The following is a 15,338-nucleotide window of genomic DNA, read 5'->3' as shown; positions in this document are numbered from 1 at the left end:
TGTCATACCCAAGAAGACTCAAGGCTGTAATCACTGCCAAATGTGCTTCAACAAAGTCTGTGTAAAGGGTCTGAATACTTATGTAAATGTGAAATCAGGTTTTTATTTTAAATACTTTTGCAAAACTGTTTTTTTTAAATCTGTTTTTATGGGGTATTGTATGTAGATTGATGAGGGGGGACAAGACAATTTAATCAATTTTAGAATAAGGCTGTAACGTAACAAAATGTGGAAAAAGTCAAGGGGTCTGAATACTTTCCGAATGCACTGCAGTTATGAATGTGTCTCGCCATATGGAAGAATTGTATGATACACCGAGAGCAAATGGCGGCAAAAGAGCTGAGCATAGAACTTGGAGATATACTGCAACAGGTAACTTCAATTGTAAACTAGACCACATCCACTGTGCACCTGCCTTTTCACAAAGCTATGCGAAGATATGGGATCAGAGCCTGACAATGTTCTACTTCACACCGAGGTTTGGTGGTTATCGAGGGGGAGTGTTGGAAAGATTTTTTGCATTGAGAGAGGAACTGTTTATTTTACAATGGATGTCAAAACAAAAACAAACACCTGGTTGACTTTCTGTGTAAGAAAATGTGTCTCCTTGCCTATGTAACAGACATATTTGGTAAACTGAACAAACTGAATGCAAGCATGCAGGGGAAATACAAAAGCAGTCTACAGATGAGAGACCAAATCAGAGTATTCAGATCAGAGGAAATCATTTTTTCAAACGCGAACCATGCCCCTTTCCCTCCGCTGTGCACGTTTCTAACATAAGACAGCATCAGTAGGTGTCCCACACGAGTGAATGCTCATCTCCAATGCTTAGAAGAACACTTTAGGACCCACTTCCCAATTTGTTTGATCCTGGCTCAGTTGACATGCCGGTAAGTGATCAAGCTGGATGTGACCGAATGCTGCAGACAACGCATTCATGGGTCACAATGCAGGAGTTTTGGTTTCAGACTCAAAGGGAATATCCTGCAGTCTCCATCTGAGCATAAATGCGGCATTCAAAACAACTGGGAACTCAGAACTTAGAAATCTCCGACTTCCGACTTCAGTGCATTCAAGACAACTGGTGAAAAAACTAGCTTTGAGTGGGAAAAATCATTTTGAACGGTCATCCAACTCGGAATTCCAACTCAGGAACTCAGGCCTATTTCTAGAGTTCCAACTTTCCAACCTGAAGATCACTGACATCATGATTTTATCATGTATTTTTCAGAGTTCCCAGTTGTCTTGAAAGCACCATAAAACTCATGGTACCCTTCGCCAGCTCATATCTGTATGAAGCTGGATTCAGTGCAATCGTCTGCATTAAAACCAAATATCCAGGTTAGATGTGACAGCAGAAATGAGGTGCGCACTGTCGACTATGCCCCCTGACTTTGAGAAGGTCTGACGCGACATGCTTCATGCACACCCATCTCATTAGTGATGGTGAAATAAGAGACATTATGTCAGACTAATTTGCAATTGACTGTCATAGCCTCACATTAAAAGTATGTGACAGTGAGCTTTGATAGCCAAGCCCACAGGACTCTCTCACCATAGCAGACAGAGAGCTGGTCTGTTGTTCTCACTGACCGTGTCCACTCCACATAAGCAACCAGTGCCCTCACAGGGCACACAGCATGTCGGGGGGAGGCCCAGACACTCCCGCCACTGCCGGGGGATCGTAAGCAGACAGGTTAGAATGGATGTTCACATGCCTGTCTGACAGAGCCTTCAGAGGAATGAAGTGTTGGGGCAGAGAGATATAACCCCCCCCCCCCCCCCCCGGGTCCATCCAGTAGCACTCAGAACTTACCGAAAGAGCATGGAGCTCACACCCACCCTCTTCGTGGAATTAATTGCTACCAAGAAAGCCACCTTCATAGAGAGGTGTTTCAGGGAGGCAGGCTCCAACGGTTCGAATGGCGGCTTTGCCAAAGCTGCCAAGACCACATCCAGATCCCAGCTCGCCACAGAGCGGATCTGGACACAGGCGACTAACCCCTTTCCTAAACCTGGAGACCAAGGGATGGTGCCCCACTGGCCTGTCCATCCACCCCACATGACAGGCTGATATAGCGGCCAAATACACTCTCAGTGGAGAGGCTGCTAAGCCCTCATCCAAGTGAGACTGCAGGTATTGGAGGTCATACTGCACCCCGTATGGCTCGGGCAGCACCTCAATACCAGTGCACCAAGAGCAGAACAACCGCCAGCGCAACTGGTATGCCGAGGTTGTAGCCGGTGCCCTTGCACTCTGCATGGTGTTTATTACACCCTCCTGTAGTCCTAACATGGACCATTGGTGCAGTGGCCAAGCCCATAGCCCACAGCCTGAGGCGGTGCTGCCTCGGATGCCACAGAGTTCCCCCAGCCTGAGACAGCAGGTCCGGTCTCAGGGGAGGTTGCCAAGGTGTCCCAGAAAACAGGGACAGGAGAAGGCTGAACCAGGGTCGTCTGGGCCAGTATGGGGCCACCAGAAGCAGACGATGCTCTGCCATCCTGTTCCTGTCCAGCACAGCCTGTATCAGGGGAAATGGGAGGAATGCGTAAAGCTCCAGCCCTGGCCAATCGTGAGCCAGAGCGTCCAAGCCCCGAGGCCCTGGTGGCTCTGACATGGAGTACCACAGGGGGCAGTGCACATTGTCCAGGGAGACAAACAGGTCCACCTGTGCCCTGCCGAACTTGTCCCACAGGTACTGCACCACCTGGGGATGTAGGCTCCAGTCCAAAGGTGGCGGGCCCTGCCTTGAGAGAATATCCGCTGCCACATTCAGGATGCCAGGTATGTGCGCTGTGCGTAGAGATGCTAGACATTCCTGAGCCCAGAGAAGGAGATCCCGTGCCATAAGATGGAGGCGGTGAGACCTCAGTCCACCCTGATGGTTGATGTAAGCCACCACTGTGCTGTTGTCAGTTCTCACCAGGACATGTCTTCCCTTCAGATGTGGAAGGAAAGACTGTGGAGCATTGCAAGTTAACACCATGTTTAGCCATTGTTCTCTCTCTTACGTCTGGTCTTCACAAGAGAATGCCACGGTTGTTTTGTACGGGTATCTTTCATTTATTTGGCGTGGGCTACAGCCAAACAGTAGCCTGTGTGGAGTTTAGTTAATAAACCGTGAATTCGTAAACTCAATCAACTGTCTGGACAATTGTTCCTTTATGATCTAGCCAGGTCATTACATTGGTGTCAGAATTAAAAACGTAGATAAAAGTTAGCCAGCTACCTAGCTGACTACCGTGGCTAGCTAACGTACGTGAGAACGGGGGTTGAAAATGCTTCGAAGGAATCCGAAAGTGAAGGTGGAGGTAGGGGACGATTATGGCCAAGGAGGTGCGTTTGCATGGACGTCGGAGGATGTGGCTGAGGAGATTGCCAGGGCATCGGAGCACAGAGGACGATTGAGGGACACCGCAAGAATGATGGCATGAGTGCTTCATCGACTGTGCTTTGTGCGGATTCTGATGGGCGGACCAAAGGGGTGATCTCGACGCTGCGGGATGAGGAATCTGGGGCTCAGGATTTAAACAAACATGGCGGCGCCCGGTTCCCGATTGCATCCGTATCTGTTAAAATAGGATTGGGAAGCTTTTCATGCTCAGTTTGAACTGTTAGCTCATTTTGGTGGGTGGTTGAATAAAGAAAGGGCACTGCAGTTGGCTTTTTGCCTCCCGGATGATGCTATGTCCTGTTTGATATTGATTAGCCCCGAGGACAGACAAGATTATGGGGCTTTAGTGGGAGTACTGAGGAGGCGCTTTGGACAGTGTGTGCAGCCCGGGCTGCTGCGATCCAAACTGAGTAATAGACGCAGGCAGCCTGGAGAGCCACTACGGGTGCTAGCTAATGACATTGAGAGCCTCTCTCTGTTGGCATAAGCTCACATGCCCCCCTCCGTGCAGAGCGAGCTAGCACGGGAACAGTTCATCCAGCCGCTCTCTCCTAGGGAGCAGCGCATACAGACCCAGCTGGCTCATTCTGAGTCATTGCAGATAGCCTTGGAGATGGCTTTGAAGAGGGAGCTCGTGTAAGTGAGTGACCATGACCAAGGCCCCTCTCCTCCGATTGCTCAGTTTGGCTGGATGGCCAACTCTAGGAAGAGTCTTGGTGGTTCCAAACTTCTTCCATTTAAGAATGATGGAGGCCACTGTGTTCTTGTGGAACTTCAATGCTGCAGAAATGTATTGGTACCCTTCACCAGATCTTTGCCTTGACACAATCTTGTCTCGGACCTCTACGGAAAATAGTTTTGACATCATGGCTTGGTTTTTCTCTGACATGCACTGTCAACTGTGAGACCTTATATAGACAGGTGTGTGCCTTTCCAAATCATGTCCAATCAGTTGAATTTACCACAGGTGGACTCTATTCAAGTTGTAGAAAGATCTCAAGGATGATCAATGGAAAGAGGATGCACCTGAGCTCAATTTCGAGTCTCAGAGCAAGTGGTCTGAATATTTATGTAAATAAGGTGTTTCTGTTTTTATTTTTAATACATTTGCAAAAACAAAAAATAAACTGTTTCACTTTGTCATTATGGGGTATTGTGTGTAGATTGATGAGGATTTTTTCATTTTTTAAATCCATTTTAGAATAAGGCTGTAACGTAACAAAATATGGAAAAAGTGAAGGGGTCTGAATACTTTCCAAATGTACTGTATTTGAAAAGGTCCTTTAATTGAGTCTCCAACATGGGATAAATGCCATTATAAACCGGGTAGTTTGGGTCCTGGATGCTGATTGGCTGAAAGCCGTGGTATATCAGACAATACACCACGGGAATGATGCAAAAATACATGTTTACTGTTCTATTCATGTTGGTAATCGGTTCATAATAGCAATAAGGCACCTCGGGGGTTTGTGTTATATGGCCAATATACTGTACCATGGCTAAGGGCTGTATTCAGGCACTTCACTTCACATCGTGCCTAAGAACCCCTTGGGTCTTATTGCTTATTTATTAAGTATGTCATGTATGTGTATTTTCTAAATTATACATATTTGAAACAGTATGTTAAACTTTCATTGAGTCTCCAATATGGGATATATATTTTTTGGGAATATGAGATTAATTACTTGTATTGGCAATCTATTTGAATTAGCTCTTCAAATAAAATCATGACCATCCACATCTTATACATTATCATATTTGACAATAGGTTATGATCATTAAAAACAATCCAATCATAGCTTTATTAATCAGGAAATGATTTTGATCAAATGTGTGCCTTCAAGTGCTGTTTCCTTGCTTCGAGACCGTATTTCTGACCTATTTCAAGAGATCTAAAAGCAATCCTAGTTCTGTGGAATCTCAATCACTGAATAGGATCTAACCGAACTACTGCCTAGGAGGCATGTGCTTCCGCGTGTGATGCATGTTGTTACCGAAACCGAAACAAAAAAAGTGTGAATAAAGTCAGTATCATTTGCCTAAATTATTTAAGTTACTGGGTATAAACATATCACATAATCGTCACACAATTCACTGGCGACACTAAACCTGAAGAGGTTCAGAGATCGGATCGTCTTCCCTGTCAAGCATAGGTTATTCCTCGTGATACCATAATGTTCAGTGCATGGGCGCATTCATATTCTACAGCGCGGATGGCTTGACCGAGGATTTTTGTTTGCAGGATAGCTTGACCGCAGTAGACTTTGCATCGTGAGCCATGGCACGATTTTTTCCGCAAAAGTAATTTGAGAAGAACGAGGTTAGAAATAGGTTAAAATGGGCGGCACACTTCTGCTTGCGTGAAAGTCGTTACATGGACTGTACTGGTGAAAAGTTATACGGCAGATGGGGGAAGCAGACAAAGAGGAAAAAATGTAAACGACATTCTGTTTTAACATAATACTGTCTCTTGCCATCGCAAAGGGATCTATCTTAACATATCGACTGAATAAGTGCCACAAACGTGGTACAATTCTTCAAGAAAGGTGAGCAGTTTACATTGCATTCAAATCATCCATATAATGTGTCCTGAACTTTTCAAAAGACAGTTCACATAACTTTTTTTCTGAGGCTATTATGTCTGGAGGAAAGTACAATTGTTGTTGACTTTTGAAACATTGTAACATATCACAACGATAACATTGCTGTCTATGTGATTCCTGGCGGACTAAACTTGGCGAAGGAAGATTCTGATGAAGTTCCTCAAACTTCCTTCACCATGGAGTGGAGTTTAGTCTGCTATGTGATTCCCTGTTGTAGTATAGGCTAATGATCTAAACATGAGAGATTCAAAAGCATACATGGCTTACCAGAAGTCCAATCATGCAATAAAGAATTTAGATTTGTTTCGTATCAAGTAAATACTTTTATTCAGAATCCCCAAACTTCTCTTTTATTTGATGACCAAAAAGTAACATCCATCTGTCAAGATAATAATACAATGGCCTTTACACACCTTCTGCTCCTCAAAGAAAGGATAAAGGATGTAGTTTTAGTTAGTGATGCTTTGAACAGTGAAAGCAAAAGGGTGGTGGTGAGAGAATGGTAGAGCAGAGAAAGGAAAGGGATGCCGTAATTGTAGATGTGATAATTGTAGTTGAGGTGATAATAACGGGTCTCCTCTATTTTGGTGAATTATTGGCCAACTCCACATCTATCTATAGAAGCTGTGAGAGGAGAAATGTTGTCAGGACAGGAAATACACGCAGTATATGCACTCAGTTTCAAATGAGTCTGTTAATTAGTTCATTAAAAAAACTGTGGTGTAAAGTACTTAAGTAAAAAAAATAATTGAAAGTACTAATTAAGTAGTTTTGGGGGGTATCTGTACTCTACTTTACTATTCATATTTTTGTCAACTTTTACTGATTTTAATGATGTACTAATGATATACTTTTTACTCCATACAGTTCCTCTGACACCCAAAAGTACTCGTTACATTTTGAATGCTTAGCAGGACAGGGAAATTGTCTAATTCAAACACTTATTAATATAAAGAGAACATTCCCTGGTCATCCCTACTGCCTCTGAACTGGCGGACTCACTAAACACATGCTTCGTTTGTAAATTATGTCTGAGTGTTGGAGCGTGCCTCTAGCTATCCGTAAATAAAAAATAAAATGGTGCTGTCTGATTTGCTTAATATAAGGAATTTGAGTAGGATACTCAAGTAGGATTTTCTGGGTGACTTTTACTTGAGTCATTTTCTAATAAGGTACCTTTACGTTTACTGTTCTGTTGATCTAATATGGAACCTAATTAGAGGTCGACCAATTATGATTTTTCAACGCCGATACCGATTAATCGGACTATTTTTATTTATTTATTTGTAATAATGACAATTACAACAATACTGAATGAACACTTATTTTAACTTAATATAATACATCAATAAAATCAATTTAGCCTCAAATAAATAATGAAACATGTTCAATTTGGTTTAAATAATGCAAAAACAAAGTGTTGGAGAAGAAAGTAAAAGTTAAATATGTGCCATGTAAAAAAGCTAACGTTTAAGTTCCTTGCTCAGAACATGAGAACATATGTAAGCTGGTGGTTCCTTTTAACATGGGTCTTCGATTTTCCCAGGTAAGAGGTTTTTAGGTTGTAGTTATTATAGGAATTATAGGACTATTTCTCTCTATACGATTTGTATTTCATATACCTTTGACTATTGGATGTTCTTATAGGCACTTTAGTATTGCCAGTGTAACAGTATAGCTTCCGTCCCTCTCCTCGCCCCTACCTGGGCTCGAACCAGGAACACATCGACAACAGCCACCCTCGAAGCAGCGTTAGCCATGCAGAGCAAGGGGAACAACTACTCCAAGTCTCAGAGCGAGTGACGTCACCGATTGAAACGCTATTAGCGCGCACCCCGAGTTAATAGGCTTGAAGTCATAAACAGCGCAATGCTTGAAGCATTGCGAAGAGCTGCTGTCGAACGCACGAAAGTGCTGTTTGAATGAATGCTTACGAGCTTCCTGGTGCCTACCATCGCTCAGTCAGACTGCTCTATCAAATCATAGACTTAATTATAACATAATAACACACAGAAATACAAGCCTTTGGTCATTAAAATAGTCGAATCCGGAAACTAATTTAGAAAACAAAACTTTTATTCTTTCAGTGAAATACGGAATCGTTCCGTATTTTATCTAACGGATGGCATCCCTAAGTCTAAATATTGCTCTTACATTGTACAACCTTCAATGTTATGTCATAATTATGTACAATTCTGGCAAATTAATTACGGCCTTTGTTAGGAATAAATGGACTTCACACAGTTCGCAATGAGCCAGGCTGCCCAACTGCTGTATATACCCTGACTGCTTGCACGGAATGCAAGAGAAATGACACCATTTCCCTAGTTATAAGAAATTCACGTTAGCAGGCAATATTAACTAAATATGTAGGTTAAAAAAGATATACTTGTGTATTGATTTTAAAGAAAGGCATTGATGTTTATGGTTAGGTACATTGGTGCAATGACAGTGCTTTTTTCGCAAATACACTTTAAATCATCACCAGTTTGTCGAAGTAGGCTGTGATTCGATGAGAAATTAACAGGCACCGCATCGATTATATGCAACGCAGGCCACGCTAGATCAACTAGTAATATCATCAACCATGTGTAGTTAACTAGTGATTATGTTAAGATTGATTGTTTTTATAGGATAAGTTTAATGCTAGCTAGCAACTTACCTTGGCTTCTTGCTGCCCTCGCGTAACAGAGCCTGCCACGTAGGATCCTCGTGGAGTGCAATGTAAGGCAGGTGGTTAGAGCATTGGACTAGTAACCGGAAGGTTGCAAAAAACGAATCCCCGAGCTGACAAGGTAAAAATCTGTCGTTCTGCCCCTGAACAAGGCAGTTAACCCACTGTTCCTAGGCCGTCATTGAAAATAAGAATGTGTTCTTAACTGACTTGCCTAGTTAAATAAATTCTGCAAATCGTTGTCCAAATATACAGGTTACCGATTGTTATGAAAACTTGAAATCGGCCCTAATTAATTGGCCATTCCGATTGATCGGTCGACCTCTAAACCTAATAATACTCAAAATAGTTGTATTGCCAATGCAAAATACTAGGTGAATATAGATAGAGCTCATTCAAGTTCCAGACTTCAGATAGGGTGAGCCGTGCTTTGTACTGCACACCTGGAGCTCAATGCTCCCCCTTGGCAGGTATTTCACCATAACTCCATTGTCCGGGCACACACACACACAAACACACTGCACAACTGATCCCTCCCCGGAGCAGAGGTGGGGACAGGTGTGACCCCTCCGGTTGACATGACACATCTGAGCAGTGTGATTTACCACAGAACACAGGGCCACAAGAATCTTCTGTGAATACTGAATAAACTCGTAGGCCTAGGATTCATCCGCAACATGTCCAATGTGCAAATGTAGCTTCTGAGAGAAAAGGAAGATGGTTGTTATAGTATTTGAGATGGTGTGCTGTAGCAGTTTATTGTACTTAAAGAACGACTGCCCCTAAAAAGCAAATAATCCCTTTGAAAACGGCCTATGTGCTATCGATATGAGTCAGAAACAAAATTGACAAAGTGTAAATAGGATCATTTGGTTCATAAAGTCAGTCTTGTCTAAAGCAGAGTTTGGAACCTCAGTGTATCAGTGAGTAAATGATTACAAATTATATAAACAAATCATGGCCCATTTTGCCAAGCTCCGCGTGCAATTCGCCCCTCCGCCCACTCTGCTTCCCTTCATTGAATGGGGCTCCGTTGTTTCATCGCCCCCAACGCGTTCCAAGGACGGCAGACTGAAAATCCTTATACGGATTGACCATGCCTGGTGAGTATAACCAGAGATCCTGGAATATAATGACATCTCTGGTATAATTTAGCTAGCTAACGACGTTACATAACGCTATTGTTGGTTATGTAGTTAGCTGCAGTTGTTCAAGAGATGTCCAGTTTGTAGCCGAACATGCATCATAGAGAAGGTCAGCTAGGGGACCCTCAGACTCACGCAGACATCCCTCGCTGTGAGCCGTCCTATAAATGGAACAGGGAGAACACTTGAATTAGGTTGGTGACATTTGACCTGGTCAAAGGTCAAAAGAGTTTGTCCCAATTCACCTTTGTAACCTAGCCTGGTGGAACCAGCCTGATCGCTGCATATACCATTCTATTTCACTTCACTGATCATGATATCTAAAGTGAAATAGAAAGGTGAATGCATCGATAAGGTTGGTTCCACCATACTAATCACCATACTAATCATAACCACCATTGATAATCTAATCAGTGTCTTTGATACGAGATCAGAAGCTGATCTATGCTGCCATGCCCATCAATGTGGGACTGAAGGTCTAATACAGTACAGCAGAAATGTCCAGTATTTGCAACACCCTTTTCATTCCATACGTCACTGATGAACTTTGCCTCAACTCTGCCTAGTTCTACAGATGGAGAGGACTTTAGATGCGTTTGCCAGTCGCCAGTCTCGGTCGTTTGATGGGGAGACCATAATTGGGTAGGTATTATCTGACCTGTTCTAACTTTAACATAGTACCAGTTTGTGTGTCAGATATGACCTATCCTAACTCTAATTGGTAATAAAACAGTGACTATGTGTTCACAGAAACATGTATGGAGCCAGCACATACACTTGCAAGATTATGTGATGAAGTCGAGACTGACAGACGGGCTTGACACTGATGTCTCTAAATGGAGATACCTGGCACACGGCATTAAAATGTTACTAGACACAACTTTTACTTGTATTGTCTTTATTATTATTATTGAATTTAATGGTATCAGTCAATATGGGGAGGGAGAAACCCTGTGTATTCTGCACCAGGATCAGGGAAGGAACTCCTGTTATATACGATACACCACACATGGCGGTATGACCACTCTGACATGAGAGGTGCACCTTGTTATATTAGCAGAACATCTCTGGTATAACAACTGCAGCTACCTGCTTCAATGGTATTTTGTAAAGGGTTGTTTATTCTACATGAACCTGTTACTACATTTAAAAAATGATCAAAACACTAAGTTTAGAATATCTACATAAATTCAGCAATTGCATTCTTCTCATATTGCTCTGTAGGCTACTGACCTATTCAAAGCTTCCTCCAGCATATCACCATACATCTGCATGTATATTATTTAACTCAACCTGCAGGAGGTTTGTTTGTGGGGATTGAGTGGGGTGAAACAGCTGCGGGAAAGGTTCTGACAGATGGATGTGTCTTGATGGCGTGAAGGACACACCCAAGAAACACACACATCAAACCACACCCCCAAGCCGACTCACGTTTGGCTTCTGTCATGGGCGGCAGCATTTTTTGAGCATTTTTTTAAATATTAAGTGGCTCTAAATGTGGTCCCTCCATGTGTGATTATGATAGATGCATACATGGTGGATGAATGAACACAGAGACGGTTGTATGATTTACAACAGTCAAGCCAATGCTTCCCCCACAGAGAAAGTTATTTACTCTGACCAAAAACCATATCGCAATTTATACTGAAAATATACAGTACTTTCCTCAGTATTTCTCATCTCCCTTGACAACCGAAATAGAAAAAGTGTTCATGTTAGTTATCTCTGTGCATTTGAGCGTATGATTGAACTTGTCCTGAGGGACATTACATTAATTCTAAGAGAAAAAAAGTTATTATTTGAAGACGTTAATAATATAGGTCTTCTAAATAACCAAATTATTGAATAGGAATGTAATGAATTCATGAAATGAAAACATAATTTAATCAAACATGTTGCATCTTCCTCAGGATTTGCTATGTCCAGTTTCCTGGGTGTGAGTGTTTGGTTCTTGCTTGTCCTTCACTATGTGGCTGCAGTGATGGACTGCCACCCGGGTTGTCGCTGTGAAGTCGAGAGCTTCGGCCTGTTCCACAGCTTCAGCCTGACCCGGGTTGACTGTAGTGGAGTGGGCCGTGGTCATGGCCTGGTGGTCCCCATCTCCATCCCCCTGGACACCTCCTCCCTGGACCTGTCCTCCAGCTCCATCCACACCATCGCTGACTCCATGCTGTCTGGGCCGGGCTACACCACGCTGGCCAGCCTGGACCTTAGCAACAACCTCCTCTCCAGGCTCAACAGCAGCATCTTCTCCAGGCTGCGCTACCTGGAGACCTTGGACCTGAGCCACAACACCCTGGAGGAGCTGGCCCCCGGCTGCTTCTCTGGCTTGCCCCTGGCCGAGGTGGACCTGAGCGGCAACAGGCTCCAGGAGGTCAACCTGGAGGTCTTTTCCAACAAGGGCCACGGTGCAGGACCTCTCAATGTGGACCTGTCTAACAACCTGCTGAACACTGTCACGACTAGGGATCCACAGGTGCTAAGCCCTCCTAATATTCAGAGCCTCAGTCTGGCAGGGAATCGTCTGAGGGCCGTGCCCAAGCTGCAGGGCCTCCCTCTGAGATCTCTGAGCCTGGACGGCAACCCCATCCTCAGCATCGAAAGGCACAGCTTCACAGGGCTAAGGGATCTGGCTTACCTGTCTCTCAGTGGACTGTCTGAGCTCACCTCCATCCAGCTCCAAAGTTTCAGTGAGCTGAGCAGCCTGCAGGTCCTGGACCTGTCCCACAACAGCAGGCTGAGACCACTTAACCCGGAGGTGTTTAGCGGACTAGTTGCCTTACAGGAGCTCAACCTGTCTAACTCAGGGGTGGTGTCTCTGCCCAGCAACATTCTCCACCTCCTGCCCAGCATCAAAAGCATCGTTCTCAGGGAGAAGGTAAACTGTTGGAAGACCCATAGACAGGTGCAGTTCCACAGACAGATAGGAGGACAGTCAACAAGGGGGGAGGAATTGACCTGTGATGTCATAGGAATTGTTTTATGAGTCTGCCGGCCTTAACAGGTTGGTCAAAATGAAGAAGGTGGAGAAGCAGTGAGAGCCTCACAGTGAAATCAGCTTATACAGTAATCACACTATATTTCAAAATTCAGTCCTCAGATTTGTGCATCATCATCAAGGGTTGCACTCAATTTCAAAATATAGCTTTTGTTCCACTGCTTCAAGGGAGTGTGCAATAAAATACCAGTGTAGAACAGTGGCCATGGGCTAATAAATTATGCTGGCAACTTATGCTAACCATCTTGATAACATGACGACGTGTGATGATTTACAAGGACAAAGTCAGAAATGATTACCTGAACTTGTTTTGTAGTTTTCAATCCCTTTTCTATTTTTTAACGAATTCAACTGAACTAAATAATGACAACTCATACAGTGTTATGATGCATTAATGTCCATCAGACTTATAACGTAATAAACTGTTTTAGAGGGCCTCATATTGTTAAACATTACAACAATTTCTGCTGGCAGATAATACCTTTTGATTACTTGACAAAAAATGTTTTTAATAACATTAGAAATATGTTTTTGCAACATTTTCTACAGTATTGCCTTGGACATATATTGTGTTGTGTATATGAAGTCTGTCAACTATTGTTAATGACTGAAACAGAGACATGTATTTTGAATAAAATGGATGCAACACAATTTGTTCCACACCATTTTCTGGTCCCGCAACACAAGGTCCACTGATTCACATAAGGTTTGTTTCATTCTGTACAGTCAATAGCACCATGTAAAAAATGTGAACGTAAGAGAGTCTTGTCACCGTTTACAGAGTTGAGTTATGTGGTCACTGAGGAGGCGTTTTCACATTTTCATGTAATGTCATGTAATGATGTCACAAAGTTCAGCTCTTCTCACTGCTGTGGTTTAGTCACTGGATGTGTTGTGTCTGTCTTCAGATTGTGTTAAGAGCATGTTATAGCTAGTTTTAGGATGAAATTTGGTCTCAAGACTCAAATGCAGTTCCACTAATGCGGGAAGTGGAGAACGGGGTAATGTAATAGTGAGACTGTTAAGAAAAAAAGACGAACAAGCTTATTCTTGTTATTACCTGTTCTTTGTGCAAATCAGAGGAAAGGTTGAAATAGATTAGGTTGAAATAAACTCTGATCCACTTGCCTCAGTCCAATCTCAAATAAAATGTTGCATCATCTTCACTATTGTTCCTTTGGCTAATAGAAACAGGCAAGCTGGCCATGTTTGACAATCATTTTGACACATCCCCTTAGTTGTAGAGATGAATGAAGAGTTTCATTCCAAAACACCATATATCCATTTTCAGAAATGTTGGTAAATTAGCTTTTATTGTTTTAAGGAAATAATGAAATAGAGAGTGGAAAAAACACAATCTAATCATAGCAGGATTTACACAGTCAAATGTAACAGATAATTACAATTTTAATAAACAACTGTACAAATGCTATGTTTGTGACATCAACATTTTAATGTAAAAATAAATATATACAGTGAATTTGGAAGGTATTCAGACCCCTTGCCTTTTTCAACATTGTGTTACGTTACAGCATTATTATAAAATTGATTAAATAAAAAAAAATTCCTCATCAATCAACACACAATATTTACATAAGTATTCAGACCCTTTGCTAGGACACTCTAAATGAATCTCAGGTGCATCCTGTTTCCATTGATCATCCTTGAGATGTTTCGACAACTTGACTGGAGTCCACCTGTGGTAAATTAAATTGATTGGACATGATTTGGATGTCTATATAAGGTCCCACAATTGACAGTACATGTCAGAACAAAAACCAAGCCACGAGGTCAAAGGAATTGTCCGTAGACAATTAGCAATGTCGGAGCAGCATAGACTTAAAATACTGTGAAGTAGAATAGAATACCGTATACACACATGCAAATGAGTAATGCAAAATATGTAAATATTATTAAAGTGATTAGTGTTCCATTATTAAAGTGGCCAGTGATTTCAAGTCTATGTATATAGGGCAGCAGCCGCTAAGGTGATAGTGATGACTATTTAACAGTATGATGGCCTTGAGATAGAAGCTGTTTTTCAGTCTCTCGGCCCCAGCTTTGTTGCACCTGTACTAACCTTGCCTTCTGGATGATAGCGGGGTGAACAGGCAGTGGCTCGGGTGGTTGTTGTCCTTGATTATCTTTTTGGCCTTCTTGTGACATTGGGTGCTGTAGATGTCCTGGAGGGCAGGTAATTTGCCCCCGGTGATATATTGTGCAGACTGTTGCCGTATCAGGCAGTGATACAGCCCAATAGGATGCTCTCAATTGTGCATCTGCAAAAGTTTGTGAGGGTTTTAGGTGTCAAGCCAAATTTCTTCAGCCTCCTGAGGTTGAAGAGGTGATGTTGCACCTTCTTCACCACACTGTCTGTGTGGGTGGACCATTTCAGTTTGTCAGTAATGTGTACGCCGAGGAACTTGAAGCTTTCCACCTTCTCCACTGCAGTCCCGTCGATGTGGATAGGGGGTGCTCCCTCTGCTGTTACCTGAAGTCCACGATGAGGTCCTTTGTTTT

At 42.8% G+C, this 15,338-nt stretch overlaps 1 protein-coding gene across 1 annotated transcript; it reads left to right on the top strand.

Annotated features, from left to right (window-relative positions):
- Window positions 1–5,622: 5,622 nt before the first annotated feature.
- LOC139423075 (tsukushi-like) lies at window positions 5,623–14,302 on the top strand. Its single transcript, XM_071174701.1, has 2 exons — window positions 5,623–5,944; window positions 11,731–14,302. The coding sequence occupies exon 2, from the start codon at window positions 11,739–11,741 to the stop codon at window positions 12,804–12,806; it is 1,068 nt and encodes a 355-aa protein (XP_071030802.1). The 5' UTR covers window positions 5,623–5,944; window positions 11,731–11,738; the 3' UTR covers window positions 12,807–14,302.
- The last annotated feature ends 1,036 nt before the right edge of the window (window positions 14,303–15,338 follow it).

This window comes from Oncorhynchus clarkii, chromosome 12 (genome assembly GCF_045791955.1).
Source record: "Oncorhynchus clarkii lewisi isolate Uvic-CL-2024 chromosome 12, UVic_Ocla_1.0, whole genome shotgun sequence".
NCBI lineage: Eukaryota > Metazoa > Chordata > Actinopteri > Salmoniformes > Salmonidae > Oncorhynchus > Oncorhynchus clarkii.
This window is presented reverse-complemented; position numbering and strand designations above follow the sequence as displayed.